The sequence below is a fragment of the Acipenser ruthenus genome, chromosome 2 (assembly GCF_902713425.1).
Source record: "Acipenser ruthenus chromosome 2, fAciRut3.2 maternal haplotype, whole genome shotgun sequence".
In the NCBI taxonomy this organism is placed as follows: Eukaryota; Metazoa; Chordata; class Actinopteri; order Acipenseriformes; family Acipenseridae; genus Acipenser; species Acipenser ruthenus.
The window spans coordinates 11,970,437-11,997,401 of record NC_081190.1 but is presented as its reverse complement, the minus strand read 5'-3'; the positions used below and the strand labels follow the sequence as shown (position 1 = coordinate 11,997,401).

General features: G+C 40.6%; 1 protein-coding gene across 1 annotated transcript in view; it reads left to right on the top strand.

The window, feature by feature from the left end:
* Positions 1–26,965, top strand: part of LOC131697844 (ADP-ribosylation factor-like protein 15) — a 109,766-nt gene that overhangs the window by 23,987 nt on the left and 58,814 nt on the right. Inside the window, exons 2-4 of the mRNA XM_058989467.1 lie at positions 2,220–2,364; positions 3,540–3,599; positions 13,190–13,398. Coding sequence (XP_058845450.1) covers positions 2,220–2,364; positions 3,540–3,599; positions 13,190–13,398 — 414 coding nt within the window. The remainder of the gene's footprint in view (positions 1–2,219; positions 2,365–3,539; positions 3,600–13,189; positions 13,399–26,965) is intronic.

Here is a 26,965-nt window from a genome sequence, read left to right as displayed (position 1 = left end):
CAATTTTTGTCTCGTCTGACCACAAAACCTTTTTCCACATGTCTGCAATATCATCTACATGCTTTTTTGCAAACTCCATATGTACTTTTAAGATGAGGGTTTTCTGAGTAATGGCTGCTTTCTTGCCACCTGTCCATACAGGCCAGCTTTGTGTAGGGACCGGCTTATTGTTGATGTGTGAACACTGATTCCCATCTCAGACACAGAACTTTGCAGATCTCTCAAGGTCATTGTTGGCTTCAGAGTGACATGTCGAACCAGTTTCCTACTTGCCTGGTTGCTCAGTTTGGGAGGGCGACCTGATGTGGGTAGTGTCTGGGTGGTATGATGCATCTTCCTCTTCTTAATGGTGGACTTCACTGTGCTGAGAGGGATAATCAGCACCTTTGAAATGTTCTTGTACCCTTCTTCTGCTCTATGCCTCTCTACCATTTTATCCCTGACTTGTTTCAAAAGCTCCTTGGTCTTCATGGTTGCTTTGTTGAATCACTATGTGAGTTGCAGCTTGAAAGTCTTTATATACCTGAGGGAAATTATCTACAAATTATACCACTTTGAGTACACACAGGCTGAAACCATTTCACTAATTTTGTGACCTTTCAAACAAATAATTTGCACCTGAGCTGATTTAGGGCTGCAGTAGCAAAGCAGTTGAATACTTATGCAACTGAGATTAATCTGCTTTTCCCTGTAAATCTTACTTATTTATATTCTATATGCATTTTTTAATTTTATCAATGTGGAGTAGTTTGTGTAGATTCTACGTAAAGTCTCATTTGAAAGCTTTGTGGAGTACGCTCAGGTGCCAACAAAATGTGAAAACTTTGCAGGGAGGTGAATACTTCTGCAAACCAGTGTGTGTGTGTGTGTGTGTGTGTGTGTGTGTGTGTGTATATATATATATGTGTATATATATATATATATATATATATATATATATATATATATATATATATATATGAGAGAGATTATTCATTACCATAAAACCCAACCAATCAGCAATACAACTGAAAAAACAATGAGGTAATGTCTCAAGGCATTTTACAGAAACGCCATAAAACACAATCTAAATGCATCCAATCTAATTAAAAGCATAACATAAATAAAAATGTCAGTGTGTTTTCAAAGGCATGGCAGATTGCTTTGTTTTTACTTTCAGCATTCTTAATATTTCTAGGCATAAATTTCCAGCAACAACATCATGGTAGCTAAAGAAGCAACACCTACCCAGCTAATTGTGATTGAAGCCAGTGGGACAGTGGAGTGGAGTTGTGATTGAAGACAGTGGGGTAGAGTTGTGATTGAAGCCAGTGGGACAGTGTAGTGGAGTTGTGATTGAAGCCAGTGGGACAGTGTAGTGGAGTTGTGATTGAAAACAGTGGAGTGTAGATGGGATTGAAGACAGTGGAGTGTAGAATGGATTGAAGACAGTGGAGTGTAGATGGGATTGAAGCCAGTGAAACAGTGGAGTGGAGATGTGATTGAAGACAGTGGAGTGTAGATGGGATTGAAGCCAGTGGAACAGTGGAGTGGAGATGTGATTGAAGACAGTGGAGTGTAGATGGGATTGAAGCCAGTGGAACAGTGGAGTGGAGATGTGATTGAAGACAGAGGAGTGAAGTTGTAGCACCAGGATATCGTACAGTATTGCCCAATTTGGGCGTTTCCACATCATACAATACAAAACACAACACATGCAACATGAAGCTTATACTCAAGATTGTTTTTTAGGCATAATATGATACAAGCTAGGAGTACTGGTGCCTACATGTCTTGCTCTTCTGTTCTGTGAGAGCTACTGTATATTCTTTGGTTTATTAAGTTAGTTTTTTTGTTTGCTGATTTCCTTGTCCCCTGAAACAAGCAGCTGAAAGGATCCCTTCCTCCCCTGGATCTACTGATCTTGAACATGCCAGCTATACAGTGTAGCTCCACAGTCATTTTAGCCACTCAAGATTGAGAAATGGATTCAATCACTTTTATGATCTAAAAAAGTTTATTTTTGAAATTATGCTTTTACTTTCTCATTTAGTTGTAGATGTTGATATTTCCACATTACTTTTAAACATCCCATTCACAGTTCACACTGCATTTGCTGAAATGGCTTCCAGCCACAAACTGTGATTCATGTACTGATAGACCAGTTTGTGTACCTGTTCTGAAAATGAATGCAAGTGCATAATAAACACCCCTTTGTGATATTTGTATTTTTTCTCCAGTGTTTCAGAGCACTCTGCTGCAAAGGACCTCCTCCTCCGAGACCGGAGTATGATGTGGTTTGCATTGGTCTGACGGGCTCTGGCAAGACCAGTCTGCTTTCACGTCTTTGTAGTGAAGGCACAGAAACAGTTGTGCCTACCACAGGTAAGGTAAACCGCTTGGGCTACAGTATACAATCCTCACATAAAACCTTCACAACAAGCTCAAAGGCAATTTGAAAAAGAGCAAAACTACCCAGAAACAACTTTGTTGCAGCTAGGAACAGGTAAAGCAGTTCCTTTCTAATGCTGTGCTGTTAAAGTGTGTCTTTGCCCATGCACTTGCTGTTAATAGGGCTTCTGTGTTGTGTAATTGCACGCAATAACATCTCTAGAGACTCACATATTATTAGAAATAAAAAGCAACCCACTAGCTTTATATATCGGTCTTCCTTTTGTAACAAAATAAAAAACTACACAAAGAACTGGCAATGTACTTGTATTCAAGTATTGAGTGGGTGGTTACCTAATGGAGCCTTTGATAAAATAAGCTAACAACCAAATCTAAATGTGAATGAGTTCCCAAAGCTTACTGCAGGGGTCCCCAGTGTATTCCAATACACTGGGAAGCACACACAGGATGGTTCATCTGCTGTTTCACAACCCCTATCACTGATACGAAGGGCTTTCTGCAAATTTCACTCTCCTTGTGAGTCACGTTGCAATAATGCATTGTTTGTACAAAATGGGCAGGTACAATAAATCAGTCATTTGGCAGCATCAAGGATATAGTTTACCCACAACCGCTGTATAACGTGTAATAAAGGTTGGTTTGGTAAGAAAGTTGCCTGTTGTGGGTAAAAACCTGTGCATTTCAGAATTATCCTTCCGCTAATATCCTGTCATGAATTTTCTGGTTATTCATAAAGTGTAACATTTTTGTATAACAAACAAACAATGGGATAATATTAGCTTACCCGATTTTGTAAATAGTAATTTGAGAAATGAGTGTTTCCTAAGCATAGGTTTAACATCCTAGTTATGTATGGGCCCATGACCCGGCCCACTCAAAGCTTTTTGATCAGGGGTTATGGGTGAACAGGTACGAGGACATACATATATTCCTGAAATGTCTGTTGAAGTACATTTTCCATCCCAGACAATCCATGAATGATGTCATAGAATCAGTAGGAGTCTAATTGTATTCTGTGACCCCAGACAATCCATGCATGATGTAATAGAATCAGTAGGAGTCTAATTGTATTCTGTGACCCCAGACAATCCATGCATGATGTAATAGAATCCGTAGGAGTCTAATTGTATTCTGACATCTCTTTTCAGGTTTTAGCATCAAAGCAGTTCCATTCCAGAACGCAATCCTGAATGTAAAGGAACTTGGAGGTAACATTGTTAATCTAACTGTTCTAAGCAAACCTCTGTGGGATAGTCCTTTCTGAAAGTGTGACGGAACATGCTGCAGTGTGCACAAGAAACCTATTGTATCCTGGGTTGTCTATATCACAGCAATATATTTTTAATCATAATCTTGGTTGTTTTTGATATTTGTATTCACACATCATCTGTCATAAATCCGCCAGACATGAATTCCTCAACTTTTGCTTTACGGCATTCGCAAAAAAAAAATTCTCCTGTGAGCATCCTGGTGTATCCAGTCAATGCAACAATGCTGGCGCTGTGATTATAATGAATCCTGGTGTATCCAGTCAATGCAACAATGCTGGTGCTGTGATTATAATGAATCCTGGTGTATCCGGTCAATGCAACAATGCTGGTGCTGTGATTATAATGAATCCTGGTGTATCCAGTCAATGCAACAATGCTGGTGCTGTGATTATAATGAATCCTGGTGTATCCGGTCAATGCAACAATGCTGGTGCTGTGATTATAATGAATCCTGGTGTATCCAGTCAATGCAACAATGCTGGTGCTGTGATTATAATGAATCCTGGTGTATCCGGTCAATGCAACAATGCTGGTGCTGTGATTGAAAGGACAAGCCTTCTTGAGGAGGGAGCTCTACTGGTACAGCATGGTGCTTATTAGAGAACCTCTTTCTCTTGAGAACGATTTTGAGTAAAAGCTGAAAGATGTATTTCCCAGGGGATTTATGACCCATTGTGTATTAATAAAAATATCGACGCAAAATTATGATTAAAATGCGATACGGACAGCACAGGATACAGCATAGAAAAGGGTATTCGTTTCATGTAAACAGTGCAGGGTGTTCCTGTAACCCTTACAATTTTCAATGCTCAGTTTTCTGCAATTGTTTAATTTGTACAAACTAATATTCCATTACTGTAAAAGATTATTCTAACACCCATTGGTCAGTATAGTATGTTTTGAACACTGTAGTTACATGCCCTGCTCTTCGTGTTCAGCTGTATGCTGAGAATGCAAAGGCCAATGGAATAGCATTATGGGGCCAGTGGGAGCCCTTGTATAAAGGGATGCCTTATGAAGGGGGAGCCCTGCACTGTTACCTGCTCTGGGAAGTCATGTTAAGGAATATTTGTGTCTATGATAATGTCAAACACTCCCTCTGCTTTTCTTTATTCTGCTACTCTGACTTTAAATTGTAATAATATAGCGAAGCATAATAAAGTACAGTTCAAGAAAGGACAATATAAGTATGGTAATAAATGGTAAAACCGTGGTAACCCTTATCAACCTGAAACTACAACATTCCTGTGTACATTATTTATTATTTATTTCTTAATATTATTATTTATTTTTTTAGCAGACACCCTTATCCAGGGCGACTACAGTTGTTACAAAATATCGCATTATAAAATACCGTATTCCTTCGAATTTAAGATGCACTTTTTTAATCATTTTTTGCTTCTCAAAAATAGCCTGCTTCGTAAATTGGAGTACAGTATAGTGATGCGTGTATTAAAATCGCCAACAAAAGACGTGGCTACCCAAGTACACAAACAGCAACGTGACTTACTGCTGAGAAAAGACAACAAAGGCATCTGCCCGAGTACACACGCAGCAATATGACACGGCTGAGAAAAAACAAACCAAGCTTCCTGAGGAATTCCAAGAGAAACGTTTACAATTTCAGCATTTCTAACAAACAGTACCAGCTTGGACAGATCGGAAATTCTGATCAGACCCCCGTATTTTCTGACATACCAAGCAATGTTCAATGCGGTTGTGGTTGCTGGGTTACATGTTGCCTGATGCAGTGGAGTGTTGTGTTGTGTTTGCTGTTGCCAGGATGTGTGATGCTGTAAGTGAGTGGTGGTGTGTGTATGACAGAGACGCCATCTTAAGTATTATACAGTCCGCAGCACAATAAACAAGCTTCGTGGTTAATCTACAACAACACTGTTTCGTGTCAGTTTTGTACGATACAACAGCATAACTGAGGTAGTATCTTTGTAAATGCATATTTATTTGATGTTTTATTTTTTCCTCAAATTGAGGGTGATAAATTTGGACGGTCTTAAATTCGAAGTAATACGGTATCACATTACAAGTTATCACATTATAAATAAGACCCTGTGAAAATCGCGGACATTTTCTTTAAAATTCATGGCATTGTCACGGGTAAAGTATCGTAATTTCACGGAATGTGCATAAAATATAAAATAAATTACGTGTAAAGATTATTTTTATTTTTTTTAAATAGCAAATATACAGATAAATGCACTGACATCAAAGTTACTCAAGCACTTTACAGTAGCTTGTGAAACAGTGTTGTAATTAACAGCCTGCAGGTAAAGTGTATCTGCAAGGACAGCTTTCAGTTAGTACGTCAGGTGCATGTTCACCATTTAGGTCTTGCAAAACAAATAAAATGTGTAACCCATGCTGATCTTGGGCATCAGTCGACTCGTCAGTGTGACCACTGACAAGCAACCAGACTGTTTTACCAAATCCATAATCTCCTGCTTGTGATACTCGGAAACTTTAGGTAAGTATTCATGTCTCAGCTGGGCTGATGAAGGAATCACTCCACCATTTGCTACACTCTGTCTGACGAATTTCCGTAACTTTTGGTTGTCCAATTTTTCAAAAGGGATATTTGCACAAACGCACGCCTCTGTTAGGTCAAAATTTAATAAGTGGACTTTTGGAATATGGAAGTCATCGTTTACTGTTTCTTTGCAAGTAAAGCAGTCACTGTACTAATCTGGATTTCCGCCTTTCTCTTTTCGGTGAATCTAAATGCCTGTCAACAGATGAGTTTCGGTAGTGATCTACAGTAACATTGCAGGACATACAAAACAAGAGTTTACCTCCATCGCTGTGTAAAACTCCTGCTGGATACTGCTTTACGTGATCTCCTGCAGACACATTTTTTAGCCTTTTTAGAGACGTCCATTTTCTCATATACAGTGTGTAGTAATTTAATTTCCCTCTTAGATTACATAGAGTGAAATGACATAATCATTGCACAGCACTGTGTGCATGGCGAATATTACACACAGGCACATAGCAGAGCTGTACAGTTTCGTTAATGTGATTTCTTTTATTTTTTGTATGAAATACAAATAATTATGAAATTATTTTTATTTCTTAAGAATACTGTACAAATCGCGGTATTGGGCTAATTTCACAATTTCCGCCCAGCCTGTGAAATCGCGATTTTCACAGGGCCTTAATTATAATGTATCACATTACAGAATATCATAATACAGATAGGAGCAATTATTAAAGTACAATAACCATGGTAAACTTGATGCGGGTTGTTTTCACAAGTAACTCAAGTTGTCTCAAGTCAACCTCGAGTCCTGTAAAAACATGCCTTTCCAGGTAGAATAAGAGAAACAAAAACAAGCCACCCTTCTCTACGATGAAATACTAGACAGGAATGACAGCATATGACGGAGGATGAGGCCAGTTTTCCAGACCTTGATCATTTCTGATTCCTGTGAGGCATGAGGCACATGACAGGTGTGCTGAACGCAGCAGTGTAATGTGCTTTAGAGAAGAGTCCCATTCAGAGGAGGCAACGTTCTTCCTAAACTTGGTAAGAGTGACGAGCACAAAGTAAAGCTGATTAGCACTGAAGGGCTGGAGAAGTGCTCAAAGGGTTCAGGACGGATTGCCATGTGATTTGGTTGTGAAACGTAGGCAGGTCTGATGACATTTGAATGTCCTTTTCTATCATTCAGACAGTGATAGGAAGGTGAAACAGAACTATCTGTACATTTTCCTAGGGGTTTGCTGTGGCAATTAAACAAAGTGTGATCCTGCAGGTATTCCAGACTTGCTGGGATGCAGACATTGCTGGCACATGACGTGGATGTGTGCACTGGCTATTCCTAGTGCCAGCATCCCTTCAACAGAAATGCACACGCGCTGTGTCACTTGACAAGCATGCAGGTTCATCAGGAGTCAGACTTTTTTTCTGTTACCACACCTCACTGCTCTTGCCAAGATTTGATTTTTCTTTTTTTTGTTGCCATTTTTACAAATGTTAATTAATAATGGAAGCAAATTTGAAGATCTTTCTTCTAGACTTAATTCCCAAACATATAGCTCTTTCAATGAATATGATGTTCTAATACTAATACTCAATGTGCTGTACAACTGAGCAGTGATTTTGAAGCTATATTCCAGTATTATCTCAAGGTCAGTATATAATGTGCTGACACCCTGAGGAACCACCTTGACTTGATTTCACATTCCAAGGGCTTTTACTATAGGTTGATATGTGCAGTAGACACTGTATCTTTTGGTGAATCATATATTATAAGTAAGGATACGATTTTGTCACAGAGGTCACGGAAATCGTGAAAGTCGTAAATTTTAACAAACATCTGTGAAATCTTGGAAATGGATGTAAAAACACATTTGGTTAGGCACTGCCTTTATTTCCTTTTAAAAATGCAGTATGTCATGTAGTGAAAGTACAAATCTGCCATGATCTGTGTACTGTTTGGTTGTGTATGGACAAAGCATTTACGTGTAGCTGTGTATGTCAGCGAATGAGATATGTATCAACTGAGCGAGCATGTAAATGAACAGATCGGATCTTACTATAAACTCTCGGTTGTGATCTTCACGTACATACGGTGCTTGTTCATTTATTTTTTTAAACAAAAAAGTGGGCTTGCATCTTCCAAAAATATGAAATATATATAATTCATTTTTTTGTGTTGCGGAAAATCAGTTTTGTTTGCAGACAACCAGTGATCTGCCCGTAAGACAATCAGAAAAATTCCCTTAAAATCTAATGCTGCAACATTTTTAATTCTCGACTAGCCGTTCAGGCTACAGGATCTCTGTGCCTTTGTGTAACGAGTAACAGGATGATGGAACAACCCAGGGATGTTCAGTTTGGTAAGAAAATGCAATGCAGCTGTCGTTGGATATAAAGTGACTTCAATTAATTCGCCATGTCTGTATCAGTGGTTCTCAAATTGTCATCTGGGGACCCCACAAAGCTGGTCTATAGTCACTCTAGCTGACAATCCTTTTTTTTTTTTTTTTTTTTTTTTAAATACTTCTGTCCTGACACCTCTTGGTACTTTACCTGAACCTTTAAACCTTGTATTTTTCAATACCAGCATACACAAGAGCGTGGTCAGAAATTCGGGAGCTAAGAATTGGCCATTGGGAAACTGTGACCTCTAGTGGTGAGCAGATAATGTGCAATGCCTCGTCTTCTCTTCCATTTAATGACTGTTCGTTGCTGTGGTGAAATGCTTGTGTGCCATATAGGATGATATGCTGACATTCTCAATGTTCCTAGAATTTCAGAAGTCAAAACAGACAAAGATAACTTGAAGAAAAAGAGTAATAAGCTGTCTAATTGTGCGAGTGAGAGACGACAATGCAGTCAGCAATCCAGTAAGGTTGAGGAGCTGTTTCTGTAATACACTACACTTTAACAAGTAATGGGTATGGGAATTACTGCCTGCTTTACCTGACTCAGAATCCTTGCTTACAAAGTATCTTTATTCCTGTTGGAGAACCACTGGATTAAGCAATCTGCTTAACAAGGACCGGTCATCAATGAAGACATGTTTTAAAAAGCATCGAACCTGCCTTGAGAATTAAACACCGAAAGTGATTACAGCACAAGATAGAAGAAGGGACTAGAGCTTGTTATGATTTGCTGCTTGACATTGCTGGGAACTCCACGTGGAGTTTCTGTTGGATGACATAACTCCTGCTAGAATGACTTCACTTCCATGTTCCTCCAGTGAGGGCCACATAGAAAGCTGCTAGCACATTGTCTCAGGACTCAGTAATGTGCTGGTGGTTCGTCAGGTTGTAGCTCTCACTACCAGACTATAAATCACAGCATGAACTTCATGCACTCAGCATGCTGGTATGCACTGAACTGTAGCTGTCAGTCTCACGAGATGATGATGTTACTGGTCAGAGCTGCCAATAACTCCCCAACCTAGGATCTACTATAATGAAATACATTAGCTGTGAAGTCTTGGGCCCAAAATGCAATTTGAACAGTTTTTTTGTGGAAGAAAATTTTAACTAGTTAAGTATATTCCTTAAGTATATGGACAACTACAAAGCGGTATGTAATTCAATATATTAACGTAACATTATTCAGCAGGTTTCATTCAACTTTATGAAGCAAAACTAGTTGATTCTATAGGGTGATGCAACACTTTTAGCCATAGCTGTACGGTATATAATTAGGGCTTCTAGTTTTTGGTTTTTATTTTCCATCTCTCTCCCTCCCTTTAAACCTTAATTAATGGTTGTTAAGCCTTAACTGAATACCAGATTGTTTAAATTAGTGATGCACTACTAGAAACTAACGCAGTGGAAATTAATAAGATGAATTCGGCGATCTGAGTCGGAACGAAATGCAGGAAATAGAATCAGGTGAGATCAATGCACGTCGTTTGTTAACTCAATCAAGACATGAGGGTAAAAAGAAACAACTTCCTTTGGTAATTAGCGTTTGATTAAGAAAGTGAATCGGCTCAAAATATGTTTAAAGGGACGTCACGTGATCAAAAATAAAACCTCAAAACTAGAAGCCCTAATTATAATATAGTGCCTAGCTAAATGAAACCTGATGCGATGTTAACATGGGATGAATAAACTGTAACTCTTTGTAATCTGCCAGGACAGGAAATCTGAAAACACTGCAGTTACGTGTATTAATTGCAGCTGTAATGTGGGTTTTATTGGTGTAAATAGCTGTAATGTGGTGTATGTTTAATGTTGTAAAGTGGTAAATGTCTTTGGAAACACAAACCAGTGGAATACCCTTTGTTGATTGGTTGTTAAGTAAGCAAGTATGGTTATTTATTTATATAGCGCCTTTCATACAACAGTATATCAAAGCGCTTTAAAAAGTCAATAAAAACAAAGAATTACAATAAAATGAATTAAAACAATACAAAAACAGGAATATGAACAAGTTGTAGTAAAATAAATCAAAACACCAAAAAATAAAAAACATCAATATTAGTAGAGAAATAAAAAGAGATGAACACTTAACATTGTCTATAAAATGCTAGTCTAAAAAAAGTGAGTTTTTAATCTTGGTTTTAAAAATATGAAGTGACTCTGCATCTCTAATATCAGATGGTAGTTTATAAGCTGGGAGCATTGTAACTGAAAGCTCTTTCTCATTTACTTTTTGTCTTAATCTATGGGAGGGACAGAAGACCAGAATCAGCCGACCTTAAAGCACGTCTAGATACATACAGGGACAACAGCTCTTTAGATAATCAGGTGCCGGGCCGTGATGTGTTTTATAAGTCAAAAGTAGGATCTTATAATGAGTATATCTTGCAGGAAGCCAGCGTAGAGAAGCCAGCACAGGAGTTATGTGGTCACAAAAGCATGAATTAGCGTCTCAGAATCAGACAATGAAAGACAAGACCTAATCTTAGCAGTATTTCATAGATGATAAAAAGATACTTTGGTGACCATTACGGATATGAGCCTCAAAACATAAATCAGAATCAAATATGAATCCCACATTTCTGGCCTCTGATTTTAGGTTTGAATTTAAATTACTCAACTCTGTTATTAGAGAATTGGCAAATTACAGTTGTTGCTGGAATTTGCAAAATGCAAACTTCTGTCTTATCTGATTTTAATTGTAGAAAATGGAGACATCCAGATTTTTACATCATTCAGACACTGAATTAAATCAGAGACCGCAGAGGTGTCCCCAGGTTTCACAGAAATATAAAGCTGTGTATCATCATCATAGCTGTGAAAATGTACACTATGTTTACGCTACAGGTAATTGTAAATAACCCTGATGCTGAATCTCCCAAGGAAACAAAATTCCGTCTATTAGTACGATATAATTTAAAGCAGTTTAGTACAGTTCCAGACAACCCTACCCAGTTTTTAAGGCAACTTTATTGTTCTAAAGAAACATATTAAGTTGATTGGCTTCTGCCTTCTCCATGATCTTCGCTATAAAAGGTAATTTGGAGATCAGTCTAAAATTGCACGAAACTGTAGATCTAAATGAGATTTTTTGGAGTAATAGCTTAACCACGGGAGTTTTAAAAGCAGTTGGGATTGTTCCAGTTGACAAAGATCTGTTAATAATTTGCAATCCAGTGGGAAACAAGAGCTCAGGTTGTTTTGATTGGAAACTTGCTTAAAGATGTAGATTTGAAGTGACCGTTACTTATCACCTGCATCAACATGAGCCAGGAAATGTACAGAACCTTCTGGCCAGTTTATTCAAACTGGCCATTTTAATTAAAATGGCATTTCACATTAGTTTTTGTTCATAATATTCCTCAGGTTAAAGATTTAGGTTAAAGCATTTGGAAATTATGTTCCTAACCAAAACAGGATAAAAGCATTTTCTCAAATTTAATTTACAAGCAATTCTCGAATGCTCATCCCCTACTGGTGGTGGCTGGGCATGCATCTGAACATATGTCTGTATGTCAACCGGATGCATGCAGATCTGATTGCAGGTAGTGCATGTGACACAGTGGGGAGTGTTAGGGTTCTGTGAACCGGACGCATGCAGATCTGATTGCATGTAGTGCATGTGACACAGTGGGGAGTGTTAGGGTTAGGGTTAGGGTTCTGTGAACCGGACGCATGCAGATCTGATTGCATGTCGTGCATGTGACACAGTGGGGAGTGTTAGGGTTAGGGGTTAGAGGTTAGGGTTCTGTGAACCGGACGCATGCAGATCTGATTGCATGTCATGCATGTGACACAGTGGGGAGTGTTAGGGTTAGGGGTTAGAGGTTAGGGTTCTGTGAACCGGACACATGCAGATCTGATTGCATGTAGTGCATGTGACACAGTGGGGAGTGTTAGGGTTAGGGTTCTGTGAACCGGACGCATGCAGATCTGATTGCATGTCGTGCATGTGACACAGTGGGGAGTGTTAGGGTTAGTGGTTAGAGGTTAGGGTTCTGTGTCAATCGGACACATGCAGATCTGATTGAATGTAGTGCATGTGACACAGTGGGGAGTGTAAGGGTTAGGGGTTAGAGGTTAGGGTTCTGTGTCAACTGGACACATGCAGATCTGATTGCATGTCGTGCATGTGACACAGTGGGGAGTGTTAGGGTTAGGGTTAGGGGTTAGAGGTTAGGGTTCTGTGTCAACTGGACACATGCAGATCTGATTGCATGTCGTGCATGTGACACAGTGGGGAGTGTTAGGGTTAGGGTTAGGGGTTAGAGGTTAGGGTTCTGTGAACCGGACGCATGCAGATCTGATTGCATGTCGTGCATGTGACACAGTGGGGAGTGTTAGGGTTAGGGGTTAGAGGTTAGGGTTCGGTGTCAATCGGACGCATGCAGATCTGATTGCAGGTAGTGTATGTGACTCGGTAGGGAAGGTAACACATAGGTATCTGATCTCTGATTTAGTGTACTTATGAACACCCTCCCAATGTGTTTGTAATGCTGATATTCTCCTGTACATTACAAACTCACACATTCACAAAGCTACAACTCATAAGTTACATCTGCATGAAACTGTTCAAGACTGCTGTTAAATAAGCCAATAACGTCTTTGCTTTGCTTTGTAAGGGGCTGACAATATCAAGAAGTACTGGAGTCGATATTACCAAGGCTCCCAAGGGGTGATATTCGTACTGGACAGTGCTTCTTCAGAAGAGGAGCTAGAAATCGCAAGAAACGAGCTTCACTCAGCCCTGCAGCACCCCCAGCTCTGCATACTGCCTTTCTTAATACTGGCCAACCATCAAGACAAGCCAGCTGCCCGCTCTCTACAAGAGGTAAGCTTCCAAACCCAACATGTGCTTGTTCTCCGAGGGGAAGAGGCTGCATTTCTACAGTGTGAAGAAAGCCAGTTAAAATGCCCTGCTCCGCTTCCACAGGTCGAGGTTTTGCTGAAGGAAGTTTAAAGGGTTATTCACAGGGCATCAAGGAGATGTTTTGTATCCACTGCCTGCGTCACAGTATATCCTGTATTTCATAACACGGCCTCTGCAGAGGGATAAGAATAATAAACAACAACAACAAATCATTTAATCAATGAAATGTTTCCACTCCGTGAAGCAACCCTGTAAATGAGTGAATCATCAAGGAAAAAGAAAGTGAGTACGCTTCGGCTAAAAGGGAACAATAATGCACTCTGGTAGCCCTGTAAGCATCAAACTCTTCTCTTTTCTCTTTTCTCTCTTCTCTTCATCAAGTTAAGAGTGGGGAAAAAGGTTAATAGTTTCTGTTAAAACAAAACACTGATTGTAAATCCCATATGAGAAATCAACCATTCATTTCCTCTCGCCCAAACTGCACAAGATGACACCTCTTGTACATACAATGAGACCCCCTCCACACGACGTATTCACTTATACAATAAGAGACCCCCTCCACACGACGCATTCACTTATACACTGTGTGGTCCAGAGGTTAAAGAAAGGGGCTTGTAACCAGGAGGTCCCCGGTTCAAATCCCACCTCAGCCACTGACTCATTGTGTGACCCTGAGCAAGTCATTTAACCTCCTTGTGCTCCGTCTTTCGGGTGAGACGTAGTTGTAAGTGACTCTGCAGCTGCTGCATAGTTCACACACCCTAGTCTCTGTAAGTCTCCTTAGATAAAGGCGTCTGCTAAATAAACAAATAATTATAATACAATAAGAGACCCCCTCCACACAACGTATTCATTTATACAATAAGAGACCCCCTCCACACAACGTATTCACTTATACAATAAGAGAACCCCTCCACACGATGTATTCACGTACAATAATAGATCAATTGAGAGGCCCCTGAATGGCACTGCAATGGTTAACACAGATCAATTGAGAGGGTAGATGTCTTGTTTTCTCTCCAGGACACTAATAGAAATTGGGATGCAACCGGTGCACATGTATATGTGAGGTTAGGATTGGTTGCCATCTAAGATATATATTTTCATTTAAAAATGTTGCAATAGTTTGAACTTGGCCAGAACATGTATGCATGCAAATCCCAACTGTAGGGGGGCGTTAGAGCGCCTGCTGGCTTTATGTTCTGCTGGCCCTGATTTGGGTGACCCCGCGTCAGTCACTCCTTGTTTATCAGTTGGCAGGACTAGTTCAGAATGTGTTCAAACATTCTGAAGAAGTTACTGTATCTGTTTGTGGGTCCCGGAAGTAGTAGGTGGATGTTTTGTTGCAATACGTTGGTGTAGTTTGTAAATGTTTACACTGCACGGGTGCGTCCTCTTCTGAGGATTTGTGTGATTGAGAGGATCATATTGGTGGTGGTGGTGTTATTTATTATTGCTGAACTGTAAACTGTCTAGTTCTACGTAGGCATGTACATGTAAAGGTCAGTTCAGGCAATCCCAGCGTATTACTGCTCTAAATCTATCCATTAAGCTTGGCTATTTAAAGTAGTTTTGTTGTAATTCAGCCACACGTGAATGATGTTAGTGAAAGTGGATTGACTGATTTAGCTGTTTTTAAACACTCATCGTATAATTTGTGCTTGCTATCAACATTTTAGATTGCTGTACTGTACTGTAGTGTTTTTTTTTTTGTTTTTTTTTAAAGCTGCAGTATCGTATACTTTATGGATGTACATTTAAAAAGATGTATCCTCTACTGACACCCTGTGCATTGGAATTTAAGAGTGCTGTTCCTCCTTCTGTTTAGGTGGGAATCAGAAGTCCCGCTGAAACAGCCTGAGAAGCTTCCAACCTCATTTGCCCCCAGTAGTACCGCCACTCTGAACAGCACAGGCAGAGAGGATGCTGGGAGGGCTGTGACAGCCAGGGAGATCGTTCCGGGGTCTATTTCACCTGCTTTAAAATCAGCTTGAGCTGTGAGAGTTTCAGAGGAGCTGGACACTGTTTATACAGCAGAGGCTTCCGAGACACGGCTTTCCTGTACTGCACAGCTATTGTCATCACGATGGATTCGATAAGCTAAGACTGCATGGTCTTTACATAGAGACTTCTAGCAGTGCACAAGACTAGAAGAGTATCCACCATAATGAGGTTTTATTAATGGTCTCAGCGCTGCCCTATCAGCGCTACAATTCATACGACTGGTATTTCCACCTGGGTTCATTATTGACCCCTTTATTGGTGGAATGTTGTATAACTTCTACATTTGCATTAGATATGTGGTGTTGTTAAGCATGTCTGTACTAGATATTTACCAAATAATATTGTTCTATAGCTTGTGTCACTTGTCATTCCAGATAATTAAGCTTAATGGAAATCTGACTCTCACAGTGTTCTGAGGGGTATTTGATAGATATTTGCAAATGTCCTTCAGAAATCAGGTAAAAAGGGCTAGATTTGGGGACAAAAAATATTACCAGCTCGATAAAATATACAAAGTATTGTTCACAAGGTACAAAGAAGTTGTTTTCACATTTGATGGCAATGTATGGTTAGGGTTAGGGTTCAGTACTTCAGATAAGAGGAAGAGAGAGACTCGAACCCTTCAGTATTAGTAAAGGGTATGACTCAACAGTGGAAGTGATAGATATCAACGAACACTCACACTGCATGGGCTCATTCTGTTCCAGATACTGGCCTGCCTTCCCTAGAGTATCCAGCAGCAATGTGTTTCTGTGTTCTGTCACGCCAACTTCAGTTAATGGCACAAATCTCTACATGCTGTAAAAGACCACAAGAGAAAGCCATAAATAATGCAGACAAAAAACGATAAGCTGCTCTACTATATATGACATTAAGCAGCGTCAGTCTAAGAGCTGCACTCCTTGCTACCTGTACACAGTGTAACAGTGTCAGTCTTAAGAGCTGCACTCCTTGCTACTTGTACACAGTGTAACAGTGTCAATCTAACAGCTGCACTCCTTGCTACCTGTACACAGTGTAACAGTGTCAGTCTAAGAGCTGCACTCCTTGCTACCTGTACACAGTGTAACAGTGTCAATCTAAGAGCTGCACTCCTTGCTACCTGTACACAGTGTAACAGTGTCAATCTAACAGCTGCACTCCTTGCTACCTGTACACAGTGTAACAGCGTCAGTCTAACAGCTGCACTCCTTGCTACCTGTACACAGTGTAACAGCGTCAATCTAACAGCTGCACTCCTTGCTACCTGTACACAGTGTAACAGTGTCAATCTAACAGCTGCACTCCTTGCTACCTGTACACAGTGTAACAGCGTCAGTCTAAGAGCTGCACTCCTTGCTACCTGTACACAGTGTAACAGCGTCAGTCTAACAGCTGCACTCCTTGCTACCTGTACACAGTGTAGTTTAGTGGATTTTCTGTTTATCAATTCTGAATAACTATTTCTGTAAGATACTCATTTTCATAGCATGGCATGTGATGATCTTTAATATTGAACTGTTACCATTAGTTTGGGTGTTTGGTGTTTTTAGACATCCAGTCAGGACTCTAATGTAAGAACAAACAGCTTGCTCTAAGACACTGTGTAGCTGTCTCACCAGCATGCAGGATTTGTTTAGACCTCCCAGCATTCCCACTTGTGATTTTCAAAGTATTTACATATCTGAAACGAGCAGTTAACAGTTACGCTTTTGTTGCTTGGTGGATTTCAATTCCACAAAGTTCTTAATAAATTGCTTTCGCATCTACAACTGCAACAAAGGAAACACAAGGTTGTTTCTGTGTCCTGTCCTGTTGCTGTTTTAGGTACATTGAATTATTCCTCAATCACGGAACCTTTCATTTTATAATAAAAAGCACAATAACAGTGTGGGGCTCATCCTGGTGGATCAGTGCATAACCAGAACCATTGGAAACAAGAGGCCCACAGTACGGTACATCCATGTGAGCATGCCATGCCGCTCTGAATACAAAGGGAATGACTCTCAGTTTCATTAATGTGAGAGTGCCATGCCGCTCTGAATACAAAGGGAATGACTCTCAGTTTCATTAATGTGAGAGTGCCATGCCGCTCTGAATACAAAGGGAATGACTCTCAGTTTCATTAATGTGAGAGTGCCGTGCGGCTCTGAATACAAAGGGAATGACTCTCAGTTTCATTAATGCGAGAGTGCCATGCGGCTCTGAATACAAAGGGAATGACTCTCAGTTTCATTAATGTGAGAGTGCCATGCCGCTCTGAATACAAAGGGAATGACTCTCAGTTTCATTAATGTGAGAGTGCCATGCGGCTCTGAATACAAAGGGAATGACTCTCAGTTTCATTAATGTGAGAGTGCCATGCCGCTCTGAATACAAAGGGAATGACTCTCAGTTTCATTAATGTGAGAGTGCCATGCCGCTCTGAATACAAAGGGAATGACTCTCAGTTTCATTAATGTGAGAGTGCCATGCGGCTCTGAATACAAAGGGAATGACTCTCAGTTTCATTAATGTGAGAGTGCCGTGCATGTATCTGTATCTGTAGTGTGGTTGTGGTCTCTGTGGTTGAGGATGTATCTGTAGCGTGGTTGTGCTCTCTGTGGTTGAGGATGTATCTGTAGCGTGGTTGTGGTCTCTGTGGTTGAGGATGTATCTGTAGCGTGGTTGTGCTCTCTGTGGTTGAGGATGTATCTGTAGCATGGTTGTGCTCTCTGTGGTTGAGGATGTATCTGTAGCATGGTTGTGCTCTCTGTGGTTGAGGATGTATCTGTAGCATGGTTGTGCTCTCTGTGGTTGAGGATGTATCTGTAGCATGGTTGTGCTCTCTGTGGTTGAGGATGTATCTGTAGCGTGGTTGTGCTCTCTGTGGTTGAGGATGCATCTGTAGCGTGGTTGTGCTCTCTGTGGTTGAGGATGTATCTGTAGCATGGTTGTGCTCTCTGTCTCTGTGGTTGAGGATGTATGTGTAGTGCGTGGTGCACAGCACACAGTAAGTGGGAACAGTGCTTCTCCAATGCGGATAAGCTACATTACATCATAGTTGGCCCTGAGCCTTGTGGTTTACCCTTGGCATTGAACTGGTGGCCTTCGAATGGTCTTCATTTAAAGTATTCCCTTGTGTGTAGCAAAAAATATATTGTTGTTAAAGAAAAGGTTCCTTTAATACAATTTGTTTTCCATTTGTCACACCACCTCTTCTGTGAATTTCTTCGTCAAGGGTGGTAGATTAAAAAAAAACTGGAAAAGTCAGTACAATGTTTTAAGACTTCTTTGAATTGAACATTGGGAACGTTTGTTTTAAGGTCATTTATTCTGCGTAAGATTTACTCCAGTGCAATATGAAACTCCACAGAAGCTGTGTGTTTTTGATGGGATGGGTGTTCAGCTCCAGCCTGTGGGTTGAGCCCATACTGCAGTGTACACCAAGTGGTGCTTCACCTGATCAATCCTGCAGTGTACACTGCCTTCCCCTGATCAATCCTGCAGTGTACAAGTCTGGCTTCCCCTGATCAATCCTGCAGTGTACAAGCCTGCCTTCCCCTGATCAATCCTGCAGTGTACAAGTCTGGCTTCCCCTGATCAATCCTGCAGTGTACAAGCCTGGCTTCCCCTGATCAATCCTGCAGTGTACAAGCCTGCCTTCCCCTGATCAATCCTGCAGTGTACAAGCCTGGCTTCCCCTGATCAATCCTGCAGTGTACACTGCCTTCCCCTGATCAATCCTGCAGTGTACAAGCCTGCCTTGCCCTGATCAATCCTGCAGTGTACAAGCCTGCCTTCCCCTGATCAATACTGCAGTGTACAAGCCTGCCTTCCCCTGATCAATACTGCAGTGTACAAGCCTGGCTTCCCCTGATCAATCCTGCAGTGTACACTGCCTTCCCCTGATCAATACTGCAGTGTACAAGCCTGCCTTCCCCTGATCAATCCTGCAGTGTACAAGTCTGGCACAGTCAGTGGAACGTTCCATTAGTTATGCTGAATAAACAAGAGGGCTCCTAATTGTATTCTCCTGCCTAATGTAAATTGTGTTCTCTTTAAAAGTACATCCAGTATGTGTAAGAGATTATTGTTTTTGACAGCACTGGTTATGAAACCAACCACAACACGCTGTCATAAGCTACAGAATTCTGATTTCCTGTCAGAATCTCCTTGTGTTTTCTCTTAGGTTATGTTAACAATGTGGTGTTCTGTGTGATTGTAAAATGATATAACAAAGCTTTTATAGAACAAAGTTAAAGAGCCATTTTAACAGTGACATGGTGGAAGTCAAAAGGTTAAGTAAATAACTGCACAGACCTGTGTGCTGCAGGAGTGAAAGAGACAACATATCAGTTACTGTAACCCAGCAGCTCCCTGCTTCATCTCGTGACTTCAGATACAGGCTCGTCGAACTAGAGGAGCGTCTGGGATGGATTCAAGGTGGATATAACCACAGCAGAAGCTAAAACAGCACTTTTTTTATTTGTGTTTTAATAGATGATTGTAGCATGCAAGTTAGTTATATAAACAAGCAGCTCAACCCCAAATCACTTGGAATGCTTCTCCATGGTGTGGAACAGCTAATCCACTGTGACTGAAGACTGCTGCTTCAAACAGGACCAATAGCATATCATGGCTGACTGAAACGTTTCATCTTTAGTTGACAAATGTAAACAGGGTAACAGAATGGGTTCAAAGGTCATGTTGAATCGACACTGAGTGATAGGGATGTATTGGGAAAATAAAAAAAACAAACAAACAAAACCTAAAGCTCAGATCAATTCAGACTATCAGAGGGGGCAGCTTTCCCCAGTTTCCAAAGTAAGAGCAGCTCCCTGTTCTGCATATCAAACAAGAGTTCATTACAACAGTTTGGTAAACAATTGTTGCAGATGGACAGGAAATCATCTTCCCGCTTTTAAAACAGCTGTGGCTGTGCCTGCCATCTCTCCTTCTTCACTGCTCCAGTTTCAACTTATACCACAATAAAACTACATTGCTTATGTGTCCACTTGCTGTTTCACTGTTGAGTTCACTGTCTGAGACAATCTCCGGGGCATGTACCAAATGATAGAGAAGAAAGTGATCTCGGTAGCAGTGCTGAACAGGGCAAGTTCAGACAACAGCACATTAATTAAAGAGACTTCCCATGTACTGCACTGCTCAAACAACTCAATAGTTACTTTTGGTGATTGTAACCCTGTTCTAGCTGTGCTGTACCATACAGAGTGGGATGCACCTAAGCAAGCACAGCTTCAAGACTGGTGTGTCTATATATCCTGCGAGTCACCTGCAATATAAGCTTTAGCAATGAAGGCCTCCAGCAGTAATCCGACTCGGAGCTGAGGAGCTGCAGAGGACTGCGCAGTAGTCAGACTCGGAGCTGAGGAGCTGCAGAGGACTGCGCAGTAATCAGACTCAGAGCTGCAGAGGACTGCGCAGTAATCAGACTCGGAGCTGAGGACTGCGCAGTAATCGGACTCGGAGCTGAGGAGCTGCAGAGGACTGCGCAGTAATCAGACTCGGAGCTGAGGAGCTGCAGAGGGCTGCGCGATGCTTGTATTTCCTGAAGGAACTGGCTCATTGCAGTTGCTGTGCTTCATATTCTTCCTGGTTCTTTGTACTGTTGTTTTCTGGGTTTTCTTTTGATCATTGATCTGGGTGACCTGACTCTCTGGGATTTACTTCATTGACATGGACGGGTTTTTGAAGTCATGCCTTTGGGAATTGCTGGCAGTTCCATTTGACTAACCTGGGATCGAATGTAATGAGCTGTAATGCATGAGTCCGGGGCTCCAGTGAGAGAGGATGGCTAGACTGTTGAGGAGAGGGATGGAGGCTCCAGGAGATGATCAGACAGTGTGGAAAGGACTTGTTTGTCCACATTAGCGTCCCTGATTTACTTCGAAACAGGTTAGAGGCCATAGGCTGGAGTCCGCCAGTACATTCCCATGCATTTTCAAAGCAGATTGGAAACTTCTTTTTATTTTAACAATTCAGAATTGTGCATACATTTCAAAATGAGGTCACCATTTCCTGTATCCAAGATAATTCTTAATTAAATGTTTAAAGTTACCCTGTTGCTGGGACTCCATGCAACAACTTCTATATATATATTCAGTATTGTACATTACATTAGATATGAAATTGTCTTTTTCCTCCCTGCATGAAAAAATAAATAATTACTAACATCTTAAATAAAATTGGAAAAAATCTGAAATATGTAAACAAATAAATTGATGAAGGAAAATGGGTATTGAAAGTGGAAAAATGTATAGTTTATAATATAAATGCAAAATACACTAAGAAGGATGTGTTGTCTTTAAGGGACACATCAACTCTAATGAAAAAGTTCCTCTAATTTTAGAGATGTATTCCAAGAAAACCGGAATATGTTTAGTAAGCTGTGCATATGTACGAATACATAAAGTCATTTGTTCTGTCATTTATAATCACTGGTCATAAGTTGTAGGTTTTCTTTAAACTATAATGGTTTCAAATGCATTGCAACCTCCCTAAAGGACAAGACTGTAAAAGTGCTCTGCATGCAACAGCTGAAGCTCTCCTGTTTGCACAATGGTGCTGAGTGAATGTTCCTGCGGATCCAGCTGTGACTGTGTTTTCACCAGACCTAATCCCTTTCAGATACACCACTGCAGTAATAACAACAAGGCCTATGTTTACATTAACAAGCATGGTAGAATACTTTTTAAAGGGTTCCTAGAAAGCTTTTTAAAAAGACACAAGGCCCTGACTTGTCAAGGTCTTGTTTTTAAAACAAGCAACAAACATGCATTTAATAAAAACATTTAGCGATAGATGTAAAGCAGTTGAATGTATTATTTTCTCAATGTAATATATCAGTGCTGCTAGCTGCTGGGTTTGAGAACTTGCTTCACTCTTCCACACTGAGAAGGGCTTGTTTCTGGCCTCCACAGAGTTGAGTGTACAATGTCTTTGTGAATGAACAGTAGCTTCTTGCCAGTCAGCGTTGTTATACTTTTCTCATTGTTGTAGGAGTACAGTACACCACCAAGGCTTTTAAAACCCCTTTTCAGCCTTGAATTTGAATTTGATGTGATCCATCATTTGGTGAATTAAAGCTGGTTTTCTCATGAGTGCTAAAGTAGCTCTCCTGCAGTAAGAGGATAACTTAAACTCTGTTTTCTAAGTGTGAACACATGAACACTTTGACAAGGGTCAGACTTACTGCAGCCCATTGTTCTGAATCAGAGCGGTGCACTCTGTGCTGTGAAATGGAAATCTCTCTGGTATAAAATTACAAAGACAGGTTGGTGCGTATCAGCAAGTCCACAATGCATTTGTCTTTGACTTGCCCTCTTTGCTTCTATTAAAGTCAGACACTTCAGGTGTTTAACTATAAAACATGTTGCTATTAATTAGATAAGAGTAGTACAGTATCCATGTATAAGCACACCTCCTAATAGAACACTTTGCCTAAGGGAACACCCTTGTGGTGAAACTGATTTTTCCCATTGTAAATGCTCTGGCTAAAGGAACAAGAACTTTGCTTAAATGAACACCTTCTTGGCACCAATAGCGATTCGTTCACAACAGACACAGTACTGTCTTGTAAAAAAGTGACTTGTCATCACGAGAGTGTCTTGAGAGACACCGATTGGTTTATTAACTCTTTCCAGAAATTCCATCATATCATTGAATTATAGCATGTAAACAAACAGCAAAATGGGCCGCTGTTTCTCTTGCTGCACAGAGTTGGAAAGCTAGAGCTCTTGAAAAAAACCTGAATCAGACACAATTCGTCAAGCAATTTGGTGTTTCCCGTTCTGGTGAGTTGCTTCACCATTCTGTTAAATAATGTGCATGTCTTGTATATTGCTGCTGCATTTTGTAACATGTGTAGGGGTGCTGTGTTAATTTATTTGACAGTTAATTTATTAACGTTAAGTTAACCCAATATTTTTTGCCTCTGCCATTGTGGTAGCCCGAAACACACCGGCAGCTGATTTCAGAGTATATAGTGATTTAAGCTTTTTGACCGTTGGATTGTCTGTTACTTTATTATTATAGTTTGTTAACATACAATTGCCTATTGTTTTCCTTTTACTTATTCAGTTAATTTCATGTTGATGCGTTATGACAAGTAATACATATGTATTTATTTATTTATTGATTCATATTGTGTCTGGTGGCTAACTACTTCTTGGAGAACACTTTGGCTATGAGAACACTTCGCTTGCTTCCCGAGGGCTGTTCTCTTAGCCGGAGACTACTGTATTTCAAAGCATTCAGATTTTCTTTTCTTATTGTATTGATGCTCAATTCGCTTGGGGTAGAACAGATATTATTCATATTGCAAGGGCACTAGTAAAGAGTCTGTGAACTATATCATAGTCAAATGTAAATTCAGTTCTAGTATTCTTTAGATGCAAACAATTGCACTTTTTTTTGTTTTTTTGGACATCAACCTTGTGTGGAATACAAAAAAAAAACATTTGAAGAAAAAAAGACATTCTCTTCACGCATTGGTGGCGTACAAGAAAAGAAAAAAAAAAGTGTAATTTGTATGCAAACCGTGAATTAAACTTTTGGAATTTGCATAATTTTGGTAGATGTAAATGCAAATGAAGTGGCTGATTATTCCCAGTTGTTGGGCACTCATCCCGGTGTATTTCTTTTTAAAAGGAGGCTGGTTTTAAATGTTGGGGTGTTGAATGGTGTGTGCTACACAGATAAAACGATTGGTTTTCTTTTGATGCTCATGCAACCTCACCCTATCTAATAGGGATACGTCTGGACTGCTTGTCACGAGAACTGTGTTTGATCTATTCTCTGAGACAGGAAAATGCAACTGGCCTGCTTTTAGAGGCCTCAAATCAACCAGCTTAGCTGCTAACAAACAATAAAACATGAAATTCATATTCACCCTACCAATACACCATGAAATTCATATTCACCCCACCAATACACCATGAAATTCATATTCACCCCACCAATACACCATGAAATTCATATTCACCCCACCAATACACCATGAAATTCATATTCACCCCACCAGTAAAACATGAAATTCATATTCACCCCACCAATACACCATGAAATTCATATTCACCCCACCAATACACCATGAAATTCATATTCACCCCACCAATACACCATGAAATTCATATTCACCCCACCAATACACCATGAAATTCATATTCACCCCACCAATACACCATGAAATTCATATTCACCCCAACAATACACCATGAAATTCATATTCACCCCACCAATACACCGTGAAATTCATATTCACCCCACCAATACACCGTGAAATTCATATTCACCCCACCAATACACCGTGAAATTCATATTCACCCCACCAATACACCATGAAATTCATATTCACCCCACCAATACACCATGAAATTCATATTCACCCCAACAATAAAACATGAAATTCATATTCATCGCATCAATACACCATGAAATTCATATTCACCCCAACAATAAAACATAAAATTCATATTCACTCCACCAATAAAAAATGAAATTCATATTCATCACACCAATACAACATGACCCTAAAACTGTACTGTTGGGAGTAACACACACCCTTTTACAAATGTTGTGTTATGTATTGGCAGAGCTGTACAGTATATACAAGGGGGTGTACAGTCCACTCACTCACACTGTAGTATTCTATATATAGTATACTAGGATGCTTTTGATTTACATATAGCATGCTGTCTCTGAAGTTTATACAAAAGGTGTGTGTTATACACTGGGCAGGTTACCAACATCCTTGCCAACTTCATTCTAACAAATTCCAGTTTTACTGTTACTGAGTGAATGCCAGCACAGCTTAGAGGGAACTTGGGTTGAAATCAGTCACTCCCATCCTTTAAAAGACTGCCCTGCCAATAATCACTGCCATCCTGAAAGTCTGCCCTGCCAATAATCACTCCCATCCTGAAAGACTGCTCTGTCAATAGACTGCCCTGTCAATAATCACTGCCATCCTGAAAGACTGCCCTGCCAATAATCACTCCCATCCTGAAAGTCTGCCCTGCCAATAATCACTCCCATCCTGAAAGACTGCTCTGTCAATAGACTGCCCTGTCAATAATCACTCCCATCCTGAAAGACTGCCCTGCCAATAATCACTCCCATCCTGAAAGAGTGCCCTGCCAATAATCACTCCCATCCTGAAAGACTGCTCTGTCAATAGACTGCCCTGTCAATAATCACTGCCATCCTGAAAGACTGCCCTGCCAATAATCACTCCCATCCTGAAAGTCTGCCCTGCCAATAATCACTCCCATCCTGAAAGACTGCTCTGTCAATAGACTGCCCTGTCAATAATCACTCCCATCCTGAAAGACTGCTCTGTCAATAGTCATAACTTTAAGCAAACCTACAATTTCACATTGTAAGTAGAAATATCAGTGTTAATGTCAAGCATTGTACATTCTTGGACATCCCATTGCATTCCCAGACCTAATGTGAAAGGTCAACCACTGTACATTGTCGGACATCCCGTTGCATTCCCATACCTAATGTGAAAGGTCAACCACTGTACATTCTCGGACATCCCATTGCATTCCCAGACCTAATGTAGGGGGTTATTTTCATAGTGCAGTTTTCATTGTGTAAGTGAGACTTGCCATATGTGAAAGAATCCGTTACCCAGTTATGTATCTTTTTTCAAACACAATAATATTACTTTTAAGTATGTCCTTTTATTGCCATAATACTGTTGTACTGTCATGTAAAAAGTAAGTCTCCACCCACCTAATTAGTATTTATTTTGGGTGTAGAAAGCACTTGATAAGATAAACGTGCCACACATGGATTGTGGTGCTGGTATTGTAAATAAACCTGGAGTCCTGTGGAGCATTGGCAGCTCACCCGGGTACTGCTGGGTGTGAGGCACTAGAATGAGCTCAGATCATGACGTAGACCCCGGGTTCTGCTGGGTGTGAGACGCTAGAATGAGCTCAGATCATGACGTAGACCCCGGGTTCTGTTGGGTGTGAGACGCTAGAATGAGCTCAGATCATGACGTAGACCCGGGTTCTGCTGGGTGTGAGACGCTAGAATGATCTCAGATCATGACGTAGTCCCGGGTTCTGCTGGGTGTAAGACGCTGGAATGAGTTCAGATCATGACATAGACCCCGGGTTCTGCTGGGTGTGAGACGCTAGAATGAGCTCAGATCATGACGTAGACCCCGGGTTCTGCTGGGTGTGAGACGCTAGAATGATCTCAGATCATGACGTAGTCCCGGGTTCTGCTGGGTGTGAGACGCTAGAATGAGCTTGGATCATGACGTAGATCCCGGTTTCTGCTGGGTGTGAGACGCTAGAATGAGCTCAAATCATGACGTAGACCCCGGGTTCTGCTGGGTGTGAGACACTAGAATGAGCTCAGATCATTACGTAGACCCCGGGTTCTGCTGGGTGTGAGATGCTAGAATGAGCTCAGATCATGACGTAGACCCCGGGTTCTGCTGGGTGTGAGATGCTAGAATGAGCTTGGATCATGACGTAGACCCCGGGTTCTGCTGGGTGTGAGACGCTAGAATGATCTCAGA